Raw genomic sequence first — 19647 nt, 5'->3', positions numbered from 1 at the left:
TGGATGTCCTGGGTACGATTCCAGGTCAGGTCAACAATGTGGCAATCTTACAGTGATTTGAGGCTGTTGGTTGTTAAAGTGCAGAGGACACATTTCACGTATGTGCCTAACAGTATATACTTAGCGAGCACACTGACGTTATTGTCACTACGTATTCGGCCCGTTTTTTGACCCCTAACTAGTCCTTCATACTTTTAGCTACAAACTCCGTTCCAACTCTACAACGTTCGGCCTACTTAGGACATATCGGCTACCATTTGAATTTTAGAGAATACCTTAGAGCTTTAGAAGATGTAAAACCTCTAGAACCGTAAACCTTTAAAACCTTTTCCCCCCTGTTCTGAATTCCCATAGACGTCTTTAATATCGCGTCAAATAAGAACTGTGTTCCAAACATAAACAAATGACCCCGGCGGTTTTACTCTTATGGATATGAAGCATCAACTGACGGTGAGAAAACGCTAATGTTACTTCTGCCGAATTAGTTAAATTTTCACCAGAAACGGACTGTTTCAAATATGAGTGACTGACTATCATAAACGATGCAGAGGCTCCTCCCTGACAATATCGCAGAGGCAGTTTGTTTATTTTTGGACCACAATTCTTATATGAGACGATTCTATGATGACCCAATGTTATTCTCCATAGGGAAATTACTTTACGACCCAGGGGATGGACGAGTGACGTCAGGACTTCTGTACTCTGGGTTAGATGTACAAACTGGATGTATCCACTAGAGGGCAGTGTTGCCCTTCCACCTCGGTCCGGTATGCCTCTCGGTCGGTCGGAAGGAACGATCGATTATAACAATTGGGGGTCAGGGAAACAAGCTCGACCTTTTCATCTTCAGGGGACAACAGGAATGGAACAGATGTTTTCACATATACAGTATATTATTTTATTCCCACTGTGCAATGAGAGGTAATTTTTGAACGTCCCATTTTGGTCCCTGGAGGGTGCAGAATGAAAGTTTTAATTGCGTCTTTGTCTGACGTCTTCTGAACGTCCAAACCTCTACATAAGGGCTTATTCTAGTCCAAATGTGGTCATCTTTTCTACGTCAAATTTAGACTAATTATAGACATCTTTTGTACACTTCTTCTAGGCTCGGTGCATAACTGTAATCCCCATTTCCTGTTCATTTTCCTGTAGCTTTAACATAGTTAGTAGTTAACATGCTGCTAAGCTAATCAAACAAAGCTACAGGAAAATGAACAGGATCAAATGGTTATGCCACCTTCTGAAAACTGGGAATACAGTACACAGAGGTTTACAAATAAATCACAATTCAATACACACTTATTTCCTTATTATCTCTTTATTCTTCTTGTGAATACACAGCTGCGCAAACAAATGTTCCACAATTACAGTATTCCACAAATATTCCATATGATTGTGGAATATTTGTGGACTGGAACTAGACCCCCTGAAATGGAATCTAGTTCATAGGACCACAATGGAAACAAGTCACCAGGACTTGTGTTATGACTTGTGTTATCCTTTTAGCCTTAACGTACCTCATGACGTTTACCTTTCTGACTAATTAAGTATTCAAACAAACAGCAGATCAAGCCAGCTTTGAATTATTTTTGACAGAACAGAAGCGGGACAGCCACTTAACTCCCACAATGTTGTTCCATGCAGTCTAGCTCAAGACTGAATACAGAAGGTCATACAGAAGGACACACACACACACACACACACACACACACACAGCAGTCACTAAGGCTGATTAAGCTTGATCCAGAACAGAACAGTTAACTTCTCTTTTTTTTTTTACACGTCAGAATCAGAATCAGGCTTATTGTCACATCACAGGTTTACAAGGTACAAAAGTGGGTGAAATTCGTTTTTGTACATCGTTCCCATCGCAACATTAATTTCCATAGAAAGAAGAGGGGTGGGGGGCAAGTGGGAAGGAGATCAAACAAGAGAACAGCAGAAGGCTAAACAAGGTATCTACATATTTACAAAGTACCTGAGATAATAAAAACTAAGGTGCCTGAGCATAGCAGCAATGTATGTATACTGTGCATGAGTGCATGATATACTTATGGACGTTAAGTATAGGTGCTTAGAGAAAAAAGAGCACAATAAAAAAAAAAGACCAAAAAGTCAGTGCGTTATACATGGGATTAAGGTGCAAAAGGTCAGTGCGTGTCCACCTAGGGTGGACTGACTCTGGTATAATCCGCAAGTAGCTCCATGAGGAGAGCAACAAAAAAGTCATTTGTACCTGGTGTAGTCCACAGGTATGTCCGAGGGGGGCTAAGTCCAAGTCAAGTCCACGTCACTAGTTGAATGAAAATAAAATAATAATAAAACATAATAGCACAGCCTACTTTGCAGGGACACCCTTTTTGCTTGGGCCGGTTCCACAACAACTGAAAAATATTAAACAAGTGCTGTACTCAATAGCCAGTGAGCTACCAGGGTAAGGTCCAACCAGAGCTACTTCGTTGAACAGAACACAAGTTCAAATTACACAATACTGTACAATACTGTGACACTAAGATCCCCCACAATGGACAGTGAAAGTTCAAGTTAAATCAGTCCTGAGTGCCTGCTGTGTGTCCTCCGCCTCCCCTTCTCGCTGGAGCATGCTTGAGGTGGTCTGCGGCATGCTGCCTTATGAGGTCCTCTGTGGCTTCTGGGTCGAATTTCATGACTGCATCTGCATAGTAGAAAAAGACAATAAAAAATGTGCAACGGCAACATGCTGTCCTAGTCCCTATCTGACATAATACACAGCTCGATTGAACTCCTGCCATCTGGTAGGAGGTTCAAGAGCTCAGGGGGAAGCACCAGCAGGTCATCCAACAGCTGCCCCAAACCATCAGAACCCTGAACCCATGCTCGCCATATATTGCCCCCAAAACCAACATCTTGAAAGATGGATTGCACTTTGAATGCATCAGCACTTTTGACCAATGTTGTCTGCTCTTTACTTTTTAATGTTTGCCTCTTTTTAATGTGCACCATGAGTTGTGGAGAATGGTATTTTGCTCCCCTGTTTGCCTAGTGTGTATTGTGGAAGTGACAATAAAACTGATTGTGAGTCTCCATATTGACATGCAAAAATGCTTGTACATCCACAACTAGTTTAATACAAAGCCATCTCCCTTCTACACCTAACCACCAGTTATTTAAAATGTTATGATAGCAACGGTAACGGTAGACAGTTGGCATTGTATTTTTTTATGTCAACAGGGAAGGACATGTTTTACCCAATTACATTTAGATTTGTCCTTGGTCAATGAAATATGGGCTTACCTTGTATTGCGCTGAAAGTCGCAGTCTTCTCTTTTTCCCCCTTCATGTTCAACTGTGCCATCAGACTGTTACTGAAAAACACATTACATTTAATAATGTAGTAGGATTAGGATTTATTGTAAAACATGGTATAAACCCTTTATACTACTAATTTTCACTTAATGTTCAACCTTTTTAAGCTAAAAAAAAAAGGCAAATTAATGGAAACATGCAGTCAGGCGCTCATCTAGAAGAATTAACCAAATAGGTGTTCACACATTGAAAACCACAGCGCACCCAAACATCACACAGGGGTTAATTCATAGTGTATGTTGAAACATACCTGTCAAGAACTTTGTGGACACGGCCCTTAACGTCCTTCCCTCTATAACGGGAAAGTTGCAGCACCTGTTGGAATAAGTCCATGAAAACTTTCACTGACATATCCCAGAGGAACGTAAAAAGTGTGCGAGTGCATCTTATGCTGTTCATTACTTCCTCTTGAAAAGCCTACCAGGGTATTAAAAGCTTGGACATCACTGAGGAGTTGCTCCTCTCTCTGGAAGTCTTCCATTCTCTCAGCATGACTGGCCGCTGAAGAGGCAGGTTCTTTAATGAATATTGATATGGTCAGGACTTTCTTCTGGTATACTGAAAAATAAGTAAGTGTACATTAACACAGAGAAATGTTATAGACACCACCCTACAATGATACAAAACACTGATATAATTGAAGAGCAGTTTTTGTGTCCCGATAGGAGAGGAGACAGAGAGAACAGTAAAGGAAGAAAGGAGAGAATGGGCAGAAGAGAGAAGGGTTGCAAATTAAGTGTCTTCATTGAAATAGCTCAGAACTTACCTTGTGTTGGCAATGGGAATGCCCATGTTGGCCTCTCAGTCACTGCATAGCACCTGTAATAAGAACAAAAGTACATTTTAGAAATGACAAAGTGATATTTTTGCATTAAAACTTTCCAAGACAGATGACTATACATTAGATGAGAAATATTGTAACAATTAGGGGTGCACGATACTACTTGCTGAATTGTAAAGGTTTTGATTACTTGGGGCCTTTGGACAACTCACCATGCCTGACCGTGTCCCTGGATCTGTCATGTCTGGACCTGACCGTGTTCCTCGACCCATCACTGCGGTGGGACCTGTCATCATGTCTGGACCTGACAGAGTGCCTCCGAGCTGTTGCTGTACCTGGAGTCGTGGCTGGTCCTGGACCTGATGCTGTGCCGGTATCTGACACTGTGTCTGGAGCCATCACTGTGCCTGATGGCTGGAGCCATCACTAAAGACTTAATACTTGGACATAATACTACTACAATACCATGTCACACTGAAAAAGACTACCCCTACTGGTTGGTCTTAGTTTTCTGAAATTGTATATTTAAATATGCAAATTAGGCATTTAGTCCATGAGCCAGAGAAATTCATAAAATAAATTCACACAGGGTCATTGAAAATCCATATTTTGATAATTTAATATCACCATGCATAAATCATATAGAAATTACTTTACAGCAATGACAATAAAAAAAACAAGACAAGAACACATTTCATCATGTGAAAGCAAGTGTCGAAAGATGACTAAAAGGCCCATGGCATAAAACTTTCAACGGACATAAAAGAAAAGAAGAAAAACAAAACAATCATGAGTTGTTAAGAAATGGTGATAATTACACTATGTTACATTGAGGTGAATAGATAACCATGTGCAATTTCACACCCACAACTGGGCCTTTTCACCTTTTAGTCAACAGAATTATTCACAAAAGCAAAGCAATGAGGATCTGGTGCGTCCAGGGCAGCAAATCAAGCACACTTGGAATGGTCAGTCAGCGACCCCCGACAGAAGTGGGGAATAAAAAAGGGTTAACCACTTGAAACCCAGCATCCCTATTCCCCGGGGGGGGGGGGGGATTCGGCCAAAATACCCGATCTACAAGCTCACAACGCGACTATTTTTGGTGCGAAGGGAAAAAAGCGGTCCGAGTACAGCTGTTCTGTTGACTTAGAATAGAGGGTTTAACCACTTAAACCCTGGCATCCATATTGCGGGGAAAGCTTTCGCAGAAAATAGTAGATCGCAAGGCGCTGTGAGCTTGTCGATCAGCTATTTTCAGCGAAAGCTTTTCACAAAATAACAGAAAATACACTAGTATAGAGCCCTGAGGAACTCCGGTCAACCATATGGGGTTTAAGCATAGAGGTATGGGTTTAAGTGGTTAAAAGATGTCTAGAGACTGGAGACTGTGAGGTCTTGTTTGTCGAAAAAAGGGGGGGGGGTAGTGTGTTGAGGTGGGGGGTAGTGTTTGTTGAGGTGAGGGGTAGTGTTTGTTGAGGTGGGGGGATACAGAGAGTAGTGTGTTTTTGTCCAGGTGAGGGGCACATGCAGACAGCATCTAGGGGTGCAGCAGTTAATTTAATTAATTTAATTAAATAGATTTTGGGGGGCAAATTTGTTTTGTCATTATAGGCGACAAATATTCATATAAAAATAGCTGACATAGCCGATCTTGAAGCTTATAACGTGGTGTGAGCTTGCAGATGAGCCGTTTGTCGCCATTTTTGTGCGACACTGCTGTATGACAAAGTATAAAACAAGGCTAAAGTGGTTAATCAGAATAATCGATTTAGTCAATTATAAAAAAATCCACATTGATTTTTTGACATACAAACACAAAAAAAACACTTCTCGATTATTCAATTAATCAAAAAATAAGTAATCGATAGAATATTTGCAAACAAAAGTATCGATAACTGCAGCCCTAAAAGCAACAGTTCAACAACACCCAAAGCTTCAAATGGCACCAGTTAAAAATGTACAACATGGCAAAATACTCCTTCATGTTTGTTACAGACAATTATGATGCCACAGGTAATACTGCTCTCATCATATATATTCTATCATAATCAGATATCATTTCAGACCATAGTCAAAACATTACTGAAAACCTTCACAGTAAAATGCAGAGAGTTCATTTTACTGTGGGCTGCTACACAACAAAAGCCAATGACTGTTGACTATTCACATATTTTGAATAAACCTGAAGAGTGCTGTTCTAGTGTGCAACTCACTGACTGGTGTTAAAAAAGAAACGGTGTGGCATGGACAGTCAGAAATCCATGAACAGGGCCATGTTTACATGCACATCATGCATTTTACTCCTTCAAAAAGGTGTTTGGCATCAAAACCACTCAAATGGAATTGTTTGAAGATGTTTCCATGCCGCTGGTTGAGGATGTCATTCGTTGTAAGAATGGTCTGCTTTTTTACATAAGTCTACACTAATCTGTACTGTATGTATCCGACAAACACCAGGTACTATTTAGCCACTTGAACTCTATATACTTTGTACATACATACATACATACATACATACATACATACATACATACATACATACATACATACATACATACATACATACATACATACATACATACATACATACATACATACATACATACATACATACATACATACATACATACATACATACATACATACATACATACAGTAGGTCCACTGCTTTTTCCCTCCACACCAAATCTCCTTGCCGAAAGTAACCGATCTAAGCTTACAATGCATCATGTTGCGAGTTTTAGATCTGCCATTTCTGCCGAATGTTCATGCTCGAATTGGGACGCTAGGGTTCATGTGGTTAAAGGCTATTTAAAGCCAAATTTAATCAAACTACCACAACCTGATTTTTCAGAGTAACGGAAACATTATGTGCATGTAAATGTAATCAGTTCTGTGCAGACCAATAATTCTAAACCAGACTCATCGCAGATTCATCAGTATGGACATTTTTAAATAAATTGGAACATGTGATCTGGGTGTTTGAGCAACATTATCGGGCAAAAATGTCTCACGCCGCCTGGCAAGATCAGATGGCTTCTGTTGGGTGCAGACAAACTCAGAGGGTCCCTGATTTTCAAATAGCATTTTGACCATGAAATCTGCTTCATAACACCATTTAAAAACAATACTGCTTCATTCACAAAAACATCAAGTACTGCATCATATATTCAAGTCATTTATGATGTGGCCCTCTCTTATCTAGCAAAACGAACAGTGTAGCAGTTGGATTGAATTAATTTCACCTACTTTTAGTTATTTAGATGTTCCCAGTTGTGGAGTACTGTAAGTGAAGCCATAGGAATATTCTTTGAGTTAAGTTTCTTGTTAACTATGGGGTCAGGACAGACCAGCTAAAACCCAACAGTAAATAAGATCATATTCTAGCTACCATAGTCTGATTTCTCATCCCCAGGCCAACAGCTTATCAGTTATTGTAAATGGAATGACATGCAGTGTTTACATGTACAGTACCAGAATATCCGGACAGTGCTGTGGACTTTAGGGAGAATATAGAAACGCATTAACATTTTCATTCGTACTATGGCCACCATTCAAAAATGTAAGCTTAGAATATCACTTTTAGAGGTGAGGAGAAGTCTGAAAAGACTGCACCCCCAGAAAAATGATAGCTCTCTCATTTCCATAATAGCTGCGAAATTGGACAACGAAAAAAAAACATGTATGGTCAACTACAGTATAAGCTCTAAAACTACAAATACTGCAAGATATAAAGGGGCTGGGCAGCGTTTTCCGTTGTGAATCATGCCCGTTTCTCAAACCGTAGCCACAGACCTCGATGAAAGCAAGAATAGCATGAGATGTGTCAGCTACAACGCTAGCATCTTATTGCACATGAAGCTTGAAATGTAAACTGTATGTGTGTGTATGTGTATGTATGTATATAAATACACACACTGTAGGTCGTGGGTGAGTGTTTCCTCCTCTCCTGTAATAGACCCTCAAATCCTTGACAAAAATAAACAAATCTCAGTCAGTCCTCATCCATTTCTCTTCAGGGGGTTGACCAATCTATCTGAACTTGAACATTGGCACTGACCATTGACATATGCAGGGAGAGAGGGAAGTACACATTCCACTTTTCCCAAGCCGTTTATTAGCATTATCGCCACAGGCGTAGTTGCAGGCCATAGCCTAGATACTGTAGATGGCATTGCTGTGGTTCTATGGGATATGTAGTCATGGTCCCATCTCCCTGACGTAGATAGAAATGCAGGTATGGCCTTGTTTGGAACAACAGAACTGTTTTTCTTATTCAGTGGCTGTTTTGGCACAATGTGAGGAGAAGTGGTTGCATGTGGTAAATTTAACCAGGTCAAAAAACGTGTTGTTAGCTTTGTCCTCATTACAACCAGTGGGAAAGGCTAGGAATGAGCTTGTTGCTAAGAGCACCAGCACCCGAGTGGATTCAATGACAACACAAATATAGAAACTTCTCCCCACAATGGTGTGAGTGTCTGGTCAAGAGCAATGCCTCAATGACACACGTGCTACTTGTCATTATCTATTCACAACTTTGTTATACACTTATATCGTACATAAACGGTGACCATTTTTCCATAAATGTCATGTCTATAGATTCATTTGTCTTCACAAAAAATCCTGTTTTAATATTCAACAACATGAGCAGGAATTTAAAGTTGAAATCCAAATGTTTTACGTCCTAACTGGGATTCTAATCCCGATCTCACGGGTAGGAGATCAAACGTACCGCTCATCCAAAAAGGGATCCTTTCTTAGCCAGAGGAGATATTGCATATATGAGCTTCAGACAGTTCTACTTGTCAACCTGTATGTGTCATACCCGACAGCAGGGTCTAAACGTCTCAATGGAAGAGTAGGGAGACCTCCTCCAACCACTGCAGATGTACTAGGCATATTGTAGTAACATACTCTGCCATACAGATTGGTGGTTTGCTGCTTTAAAACGCCTGGAAAGAAAAAGTTCCCTTCAAGTGCTGGATTTTAAGTCGATTTTGACTTTGAACGAGCATCTTCTCGAGTCGACACCGTGGGGTTTTGCCAATTATTTAGGTATGTTTGGTAACATTTGAAAGTCTAAGGAGAAAATAAAAAACAATAAAAAGCAAGCCATTTGCAGAAAAATAGTCAACATTTATATACAATATATTGCCAAAGCTGTGAATAGACCATGGCATTGTTGTTTAAAAGTAAAACAGTCCAGGTATCCCTTTGAGAGAGGACACAGTAGCATTGCTGCACCGATAGTACAGTATGCGTTCATTTCTAAATGACTCACATTTTCAGCTTTTTACAGTAAACCGGGAGGGAGTGATGCTTCCGTCACCTCTCAGAGGTTTTGTTTGACATCGTGTTTGTTCCAGAGGGAAATGCTGGAATGCATTCAATCCCTTCACTCATAAGCTTCATTTATACACCGCCGCACAATGCTGTCGCGGTTGTTAGCTTGAAGATCAGCTCCTGACGGCGAGCGACAGCGTCGCAATACGGCGTATAAATCAGGCTTTAGCCGCCCGTCCTTCATTTGTCCACGAAAGACAAAGGTTGATTTGCCTTCCTGTCCATCTCTCCATGAGGAAAGAGACCGCGGGCCTTCTCCTCCGTTCCAAATCCATCTATCCTTCCTTCCGTTCACCTTTCCTCTTTTCTAGGAACATTAGGACCTTAATTAGGCCTGTTAAAATAAAATAAAAATAAGCATCATCTGCGTTTCTTCTCTACTTTTTCCACGTCCAAAGACGCACGCTTGCTTTTCCGTCCATCAGTCCACGGCCCCAGAATAAGACCGTCCATCTACCTCGTCTTCCTTTTCCTTGTGGAATGAAAGAGTCCCTCTCGTGCCGGCGCAACCCCCTCGCCCCCCCTCCCTCAGAAGAGCACGTCTTCATTGGTGATCAGGGCCTCCACCACCATCCTCTGGTATCGGATGTCGTTGAGGGCTGTCATGGCGTCCAGGTCGGCGGCCCTCATCACCGTGGGGCCGAACACGATGCCAAGGTTCTCGCTGGTCATCAGGTTGTCCTTCTCATTCTGCACCACCCTGGATGGGCAGATAGAGAGAGAGAGAGAGAGAGAGAGAGAGAGAGGGGGAAGGAGAAAGTGTTCATAACGAGAGTAAAAGAAGACAAAACAATTGACCCATTGAGACGTGTGGCCTTCTAAATCTGAACAGTTTTCTGAAAAAAAACGTTGCTATCAGTGGTTCTCAAACTTTTTCATGTCAAGGGCCCCACAATTGTATGTATTTGGCCGCGGATCCGCAACTCAAAATATTTAGCTCCAGGGACCCCCCAGAAGCAAAGATTTGAGTTAAAAATGTTCGCTTTAAAATAACATATATATTCAAAGATTTGCACAAATGTGAGCTTGTAGATCTGCTATTGTTGAATAGCCAAAGTATCAAATAATGCTTTTGAACTCAAATACACTCTACAGTGGGTGACCATTGACTTTGTCGCTTTTCATAAGAGAATCACTTCACTCATTTGCCTCACCCGCTTTGCAGTAAATTTAAGTTCCAAATACTACCACAAGGTGCCGCTTTGGAGTCACTTTTTTTGTGACAGAGAGACAGACAGACAGACATACAGACAGACAGACAGACAGACAGACAGACAGACAGACAGACAGACAGACAGACAGATAGATGTCTTATATTAATAATAATAATAATAATAATAATAACTAGCAATAATTATGTGTGCTTAGAGCGTTTAAATTGGGTTTTCTGTTCAGCGTCGGGCAGTCAGGAACGCATCTCTGTCATTTTAGAAATGTTCAGACACACATTGGTGTCTGTCTGTCTGTCTGTCTGTCTGTCTGTCTGTCTGTCTGTCTGTCTGTCTGTCTGTCTGTCTGTCTGTCTGTCTGTCTCAAAAGTCCGTGGAGAGAGAGAGAGAGAGAGAGAGAGAGAGACAGACAGACAGACAGACAGACGTCTTATATGGTTTTTTTTCTCGCATCAATTTCTGTATAGTATCATTGTACCTCTTTCCTCTGTAAATGAAATAATTTAGTTAGTGTAGCGGTTAAAACTGATGTCGCGTGATTTTACGACCCGGGTTCGAATCCCACGCTATAAGCATGCTGATCTGCTATTTTTGATTGATTGATTGATGTACTTTATTTAGTAAGACATGAGAACAACAGTACATGGAAGTACAAATTCACAATACAAGGTCTACTAAACTGGAAGACTCATAAAAGCACAGAGCTTGTTTCAAATGAGTTCCCCATGCACACAAATCATGATGAAATTACTTTTACTTCTACTCCACTACATCTCAGAGGAAAATATTGTACTTTTACTCCACTACCATTATTTGAACGCTTTAGTTACTAGTTACTTTGCAGATATAAATCATTACATTATAAAACATACATTATTTGCCCTATTTCACATAGTCTATTTGAAAATGGCCGATCTACAAGCTCACAACGCATTGCGACGCATTGTGAGCTTGTAGATCAGCTATTTTCAAATATTTCAGTACTTTAAGTATATTTGCCAATACTTTTGTACTTTTACTTTGATTGAACTCAAGTAACATTTTGAGTTCATCCATGACCGTAACAGACGACCGTCATGTGATCCATGGCCAACAGCGAGGCGTTTGTTTTCATTCTTATAAAACCGCGTGGCTCATTTATATGCACGTGAAAGTAACTAAGCGGAAAGTAACTAAGTACATTTACTCCATGTCCACTTGTTGCTGACGGTGCGTGGTAGTGTAGGAGCAGCGCTGTAAAAGCCCCAAGCGTCATCGGTGCAGGAAAGATGCGTATTTGGTTGTACACACGGAGACGCAAGGGTGGCGTTTTCAGTCGGAATTCAAATCATGATGCAACACTTTGTGAGCTTTTATGGCACACTGTTGTACAACAAAGTAGAATTCATTTGTGAAGAAAGAAAAACCCATTAACAGTTGAAAATAGCCTACACCCTACACCATTTCTGCCCATCCCTCTAACTTCATGTAGGCGCATTAAAAATATCAAAATTGGCCGCTCTGAATTTGTATCTGAACAAATACTTTGATAGAAGAGATAGGCCTACAGAGGTACTGTAGGGGGGAGGGGGAACCTGATAGCAGAGTTCCTCACTTGGCTTATTTGGAATAGGCTGCATACATTAACATAACCGGTTTGGCAAGAGACTGGGCCAGTGTTGTAGGCTAGTGCTAATTTTGGAAGTGGGGGAGCGCGGTTCTTGAGCGGATTGGAGTTTTTTTTGTTACTTTATTTCGGTTTTAGGGTTAAGCTCTGATCCACCCGTCCCCCCCTCCCACGAAAGCCCCCCGACCCCCCGCACGCAACCACTCCGCCGCGCTGCGCCAGGCCGCGCTGCGCTAAAACGCACTGTCTGTGCCTGTGGTGGCCAACTGAAAGCTATAATAACATAGTAGTATGACAAGGGTGCCATTATATTCAATGATATTCAATTGTTTTGTGGAAAACACATGGCTCATCATGCTTAATTAAAGAGAGACTCACTTGCCTTTTCTAAGTGCTTTTCATTGTTTGGACAGAAGAAATTGTAAACATTTAGCCAATATTCGATCATCATTAAATAACAGACAGTGAACTGGTAAACTGGTGACAGCATGTCATGGATAGCACATTAATTCTTAAACAATATTGAGGAGGAAATAATTATAAACGAGGAAATAAAATAAAACAAACCAAAAAGACGCCAATAACCCCTGTCTTATAAAAACTGCCAAAGTGGCTCGGGGTTATCTGACATGACAGGCTGTGCCACTTTGGTTTTTGTGCTTTCTGCCGTGCGATGTGCTCGCAGCCAAGTCTTGACATAAGGCTCTGGATTCCAGGACCTGAGCGGAGGTCCATGCTGTCTAATAAACATCAGAGCCGACACACGTTCTGTATGCAGTCGCGAACGGAGTGATGTTATTATGAGGTTTAATGTTCATCAAACTAAAGAGAGAGAGAGAGAGAGAGAGAGCAGTGTCCCATAAAGTAGTAGTGGAAATAGCCGATCTACAAGCTCACAAAGTGTTGCACCATGATGCTTTGCGAGCTTGTAGATCTGCTATGTTTTAAAATAAAAGTCTGTCTGTTGGTTTTATGAATATATTAATCCATTATACATACATTATATATATATAACGCACTGGCCAATACAAACTAATAGACGAGAATGAATAATTTGTATGCTCATCGCGTGGGATTCGAACACGGGTCGAAAAATCACCGGACATCAGTTTTAACCGCTACACTAGCTGGGCTGTTTCATTTATACAGGAAAATGTTGGAATATTACTACACAACAATTGATGCGAGAAAACAAAAACATATAAGACGTCTGTCTGTCTGTCTCTCTCTCTCTCTCCACAGACTTTTGAGACAGACAGACAGAAACCAATGTGTGTCTGAACATTTCTAAAATGACAGAGATGCGTTCCTGACTGCCCGACGCTGAACAGAAAACCCAATCTATTGGCAAGAGAAAAAAATACGTTTATTTTCCCGTCTCGTTTTATCAATTAAGACGTTAAAATTAAACTAATGTTAAGCGCAGCATCATGCTATCTAACTTTATTTGCTTAATATTTTGCTTAATATAAATGTCACATCTTGTACTGTAAGCAACATACAGGATCTTTCTCTGTCTTTCTAGGAAAAACAGTGCCTAAAAACCCCAAAACAAACAATTTTGCTATTCAAATGAGCTATTGGCATGATAAAACATACGTTTACATTTTCCAAAGCAAGTGTCAAAACATAATACAAAAGTGTAAAGTAATGTATGTACAGTTTGGAGAGGATATACAGTAACTAGTAACAAATATATTCTTGCTGTCTGCTGTGGGCTGTAGGCAGTAGACCGCTGCTGCCCCTAGTGGCACAGAGTGGAAATCATACATGCCCTGCATGAAACGCATGAGAAGAATGAAAAAAAACGACAAAGTCAATGGTCACCCACTGTATATACACTGCTATACAGATTGGTTAAATAAATTTGTATTTAGTCAAATAAGTTCCGGATTGCAGCTTTAATGGAAATCAACCACCCAGCCCTGATCATTACTGTCCATTAGGCAACTATGCTGCCCTCTACTGACAATTTCCAGTATGACATCAATCCTGTGAATGGAGCTAGGGCCCAACTTCTGTGTAATATTATTTTTTTTGGACCACAACAGCTACTTAATACTAATGATTTCTCAGATCATTGTGCTTTACTTAAGAAATATGGGTGTACTTTACCACCATTAATGGCACGACAGGAACGAGGCGCTTGCATTGAGTTATGCCAATAATGACGGTAAAGCACACCCGAGTGTAATATTGGGATTACACAACTATTACCTACAGAATAAAACATGTAATCACAATGAATTCATAGTGGGGCAATTCGCTCCGAAATAAAAGAAGAACGTTGCAGTTTCATCGTATTTCCCTGGAAATACAATGTATCTGGTCTGACTGAGACATTAACTAGTCCCTGTTGAGTCAAACATCCCAGATCCATAGAGATGGCTCTGTACCAGCCAACTTGAACAAAAAAGCTAAAAAGAGATTGTAATTTCCCAAACTGAATGAGTAACACAAAAAAAAGAGTGGGAGAAGCTTCTAGCACACAGTAAAATCCATTGAGGAATTTATGGTGTAACGTCAAGGCTGATCAGTCGGCTATATTTCTAATGAGTCAGGTGCACACCAAGCCATGCCAGCATGACAGCACACCAAGCCATGCTCAAGATTGCTTGATGAAAGGTGTTAACGCTAGCATCCAGAGAGTTTTATGACAAACGTGAGGCCGGCCTCAAGTGTTCTGACCTCTTTAAGTGTGCCATGAGGTATCGCAGTGACTCGCAGTGAGCAGGAGGCAGCAGCTTCAGCGCTTCATGCAGCGCCTCCAACCGTTTGTCTGTGTCTATGATCTCTGCAACACAAATCATACAAGACAGAGGTTGCTTTTAAATTCATGGGGGGAGAAAGGAAAGAAACGGCTTCTTTCACTCCCTTATGTCAACCAGTGGTGGAAGAAGTACTCACATTTTGTACCAATACCTCTGTTCCAAATAAAAGTCTGGTGTTCAAAATTTACTTGAGTAAAAGTACAGTACAAAAGTATTAGCATTAAAATGTACTTAAGTACTGAAAGTAAAAGTACTCATTTTGCAGAATGTACCATTTCACAAGTTTTCAAATATATAAAAATGCTTTATATATTTGCAAATATATATGCAAATATATGCAAATATATAAAAGCGCTTTGCGACGCGTTGTGAGTTTGTAAATCGGCTATTTTCAAATAGCCTAAGTATGCATAGGGCTGAAGTGGCTAATGCATGTTTTGTAATAATAATCAAAAGTAACTAGTGACTAAAGTTTTTAAATAATTGGAGTGGAGTAAAAGTACAATATTTGTACCTAACCCTCTGAGATGTAGTGGAGTAGAAGTTAAAGTACTGAACATTTTAAATACTCCAGTAAAGTAAAAATTCCTCAATTTTTTACTTAAGTACAGTATTTGAGTACATGTACTTAGTTACTTTCGACCACTGATGTCAACAAACACAGAAGAAAGATAATGCACTCAAGTGTGCAGATCTCCGTCAAGGCCTACAACTCCTCAGTTTGCTCATTTGATAGTTTGGCCAGATGGTGGCGCTAAAGGAAATGTCAAGGAGGTCGCCGAAAGTCAATGAACGGCTTAATGTGACATGGTTATTCCTCCTACATGAATAGACTAAACCGAAATGAAGATAATATGAGCCACTTGAATGAGACCAATAGAAATGTGGATCAATAAAAATGTAGAAAGATACTTCCGTGCCAATAAGGCTGCCACCCAAGGGGAAACAACTAGCTCACAATGTGTCGCATTGCGACGCATTGCAAAGTAAAGAGCCATGGGGAACCTGGTCAACTAAGTATATATATACCCATTCAAACCGGGAATTCATCTTGTATAACCACTTTATCCATATTTTATGCTTTGGCTATTCAAAAATGGCAGATATACATGCTCATAGCGTGGCACTGACTGCTATTTTCGTTTATTAAAAATCGTTTATCTTTTTTGCAAATCTTTGAATATATATATTTTTTAACTCTAATCTACAAAAACACAGATGCTTTCCCGGATTGAATGGGTTAAGTGGTTCATTTTGCTGTGGTTTGACTGGGCAATGCCAGTCAACAAGGACATACTTGCAGCCTCTATGAAACGTGGGTAGGCGTCGTATGTGATGAGGGGAATGGGCAGCTCCCGGAAGTACAGCTTGAGCGCTCCGGTGATTATGTTAATGTCTTCATAAACGTTGGAGGATATATCAGCCTTCTCGCCATCTGTAGGGTCAATCAACCAATCCGTCATGTAATCAATCAAACAATCAATCAATCACTATCAGGCTGTAAAAGACAGGTCAAGAAGACAGTATAGGAATATAAGGATAAATACAACTTCCAGATGAATCAAACAAGGACGTTTTGTAGCCGTCAAATTGTTTGACAATAGCAAAAGCATTTAAAAAAAAAAAGTCAATAGTTTTTATCAACTAAAACTGCTATACTGATATATTAATATTCAAATGACTTAAAAAATGTGAATACAACCTATATGCATTTTAAGACTAAACCTAAAAACTGAGCAGTGTGTATTAAGTTACTATTAAATGCATGTTTAGGTAAATTAAAAGGGACAGCAGGACACTCACCTCTGTCAAAAGCCAGCTTGACATCTTCTATTAGCTCGGTGAAACCTGATATTCTGTACAAGCCCTCGGACTGCAGACCTGCAGATAGAGACGAGCACAGTGTGTGTGTGAGAGAGACAGCAGCATAAATAATGAATGCATTTCAAACAACAGATTCAGCAGAAATGTTATGCCTGCCTCTAAAACCTGACTCCTAAGAGCTCAGCTCGGAGAACAGAACATAGACAGAAATAACTCAAGCTGATCCGTCAAAATGGCAGCTCCTTTCAACCAACTCAGTAGAGTAACCTTAAGGGCCTATTGTTCACCATCACAGGAACGGGATGATACTGTTTGAGGTACTGAAACGATCCTGCCCACAATAACATGTAAGCACACAACAAAATGGTAAATGGTGCATTTTATATGCGCCTTTTTCCAAAGCACTTTACATTCCCATATTCGAACACCGTCGGTGGAGGAAACCTGCTCGTCAGGAGCAGTTAGGCGTTCAGTGCTCGAGGACACTTGAGACGAAGACGAAGCTAGGCAGGCGATTCCAATGCGGCCACTCTACCGCCTGAGCCACTGGCGCCACAGATAACTCACAAACATCATCCAGCAGCGTTACATTTTTATACAACTAGATTCTGACCCGGAAAAGACGCGCTGTGATTGGCCAGTAGTCACTTTGATTGGCAGTTGTGGCAAACGCTCACCCCAAAACATAATTTACGATTCTGTCCCTATCGGGACATAAACTTGGACGGCGCTGAGTCAGCTGAAGCGGACTTCGCAACGTTCGGCACGTGCGACTCGCTCGCCTGAGCCTCTCCTGGTTCAAGTCTGCTTCAGACGCACAGAAACTATACTTTGTCGGCCAAAGAAAATACTCTGCGGTTGTTGGAAGAATAGTGGTAGCAGCGGAATTCGATCCCGGGAGGCTGGGATTGGTAGTCTAATGATTAACAACGCACGCCACCGAGAAAGGTGCCAGACTGGGGTTTCGGGCTGTATTTGAATGTGACCCCGCACCCAAGTCCTTGTTGTCTCATTCTTGCATTCAGCCAATCGCAAGGCAGGCTTGTCAAAATCTAGTTACCATTAAATTAAACGCCATCCAGCATAATCTTTTTTTTTTTACCTCGAGCCTCAATCTCCTGTATGCACATGTCAACCACCATGGGTCTCTTGGTGTTGTGGGCTTTGACCAGCGTGGTCAGGTCACAGCTGTACACCTTCTTCACGTGCCGCAGGTCCGGCTGACAGTCGTTGGGAACCATCTTTGAACACTGCTTATGGACGTTCAGCCCACAGTCTGACGGACAGAAAGACATAATACATTACAGACGTACACATGAATGTTTTAATGCAGATTTACACAGACATACAATTGTGGGTTGTTTTTTTTCTCACAGTTTACTTCAGTTGAAATGCTGAAACTCTTTTTGAGAATAATGAACAGTAGCTACTGAACAAGCAACCTTGTTTTGTTTGAACATGGCAACAATTACATATTAACTCTTTCATTGCCAGACTTATTTCAGGCTGTGTCGTCCCAGTGCCAGGAAAATGTGATTTTTTTTTTTTTTTCAGTTTTTAACATTGAAGTGAATGGAGCAGCAACTTTTTGGATAGCGTTATCTCCTAGTTCCTTTGAGATAAACAAAAAAAAACAAGACCAAAACAAAATATATATATATATATTAAAAAAATATATATACATATACATATATATATATATATATTTAATTTTGTCATTTCCGTCCTTGGCCATGAGAGCCATAGTAGAATCGGACGGGAATTCCCGTTTTTGGCAATAAAAGAGTTAAGGCGATCAGTGTGTATTGGAAAAACAAAGAGTTTGAGGAGTGTGTGTTTTAAGAGATTTCTACTGTACAAACACACACACAAACAAGTTTACATCTTTGGGCTGCAGCATACTCCTAACATAAAATAACTTTTTTTTGGCTTCGGCAGGTCAATAAGAACAAGATTATGTCATGAAAACTTTGGCAGTGCCATGCTGACGTTTGGCTTGCAGATCTTGCACCTCCAAGATTTTCCAAATAGCCAAACACCCGCTAGCCAAACATTGTGTGTGACTGGCCAGACACTCAAGGTGCTGGTGATTTATATTGTTTTATTTACGCAGACTGTCAGCGGCGTACAGTTTTGAAGAAATGTTGTCCGAGGAGGTTAGGCGTTGCAAACCTCTATAATCCTTCTCTGAATGTCAACAAATATAACCAGATGACATGATTTAATTCATGTAGAGAGAGAGCACACACTTTATCCACTGTGTCTGTCGCCAGAAACTGCAATATCTATGAGACAAATTATGACAAAGCACGTCGGAGGTTGAGGTAAACAGACACATCCGTGGTAAAATCACACTTCCAGCACTGTATACAGTGGGCGGGGTCTAATGTTCAGAACACAGAGCGGAGCTGCAGTGAGTATAAAACATCCTTCGGTTTGGGAAGCCTTGCAAAAGGCAAACCAGAAAAAGTTTGGCGTTGTTTGCATTATGGTGCATTAAGGTTTTACCTGCACACTTGACTCCCTGAGCGATGAGGCCCCACATGAAGTTGGCACAGTACTCACACCAGTGAGGGCCACGGAATGTATGAACCTGCAGTGAAGAAGAGAGGGGAAGAGAGGGGACACAGGAGGGACGAAGAGAGAAAAAAATAAAAATAAAAATCTGATGAGATAAGCTATGATCACAGCTTTGACATGGAACCAAACAAAATGAAGGTCAGCATGACCATGGTGCATCCTTGAAAACTAGTACAAGATATTTAAAGACCCCTGCAGAGGCCTTGGACATCCATGAAACAATCT

The 19647-nt window shown here is 40.7% G+C and overlaps 1 protein-coding gene across 1 annotated transcript in view; it reads right to left on the bottom strand.

Moving 5' to 3' along the window:
- Nucleotides 1-4720: 4720 nt before the first annotated feature.
- LOC311041130 (N-chimaerin) overlaps nt 4721-19647 on the bottom strand; it is a 41755-nt gene continuing 26828 nt past the window's right edge. The window contains exons 10-16 of the mRNA XM_084051632.1: nt 19351-19435; nt 17945-18118; nt 16822-16899; nt 16316-16453; nt 14936-15041; nt 6764-10172; nt 4721-6615 (exon numbers count right to left, since the gene is read on the bottom strand). Coding sequence (XP_083907758.1) covers nt 10001-10172; nt 14936-15041; nt 16316-16453; nt 16822-16899; nt 17945-18118; nt 19351-19435 — 753 coding nt within the window. The 3' untranslated portion in view covers nt 4721-6615; nt 6764-10000. The remainder of the gene's footprint in view (nt 6616-6763; nt 10173-14935; nt 15042-16315; nt 16454-16821; nt 16900-17944; nt 18119-19350; nt 19436-19647) is intronic.

The sequence above is a fragment of the Gymnoscopelus microlampas genome (assembly GCF_963454915.1).
Source record: "Gymnoscopelus microlampas genome assembly, chromosome: 24".
NCBI lineage: Eukaryota > Metazoa > Chordata > Actinopteri > Myctophiformes > Myctophidae > Gymnoscopelus > Gymnoscopelus microlampas.
This window is presented reverse-complemented; position numbering and strand designations above follow the sequence as displayed.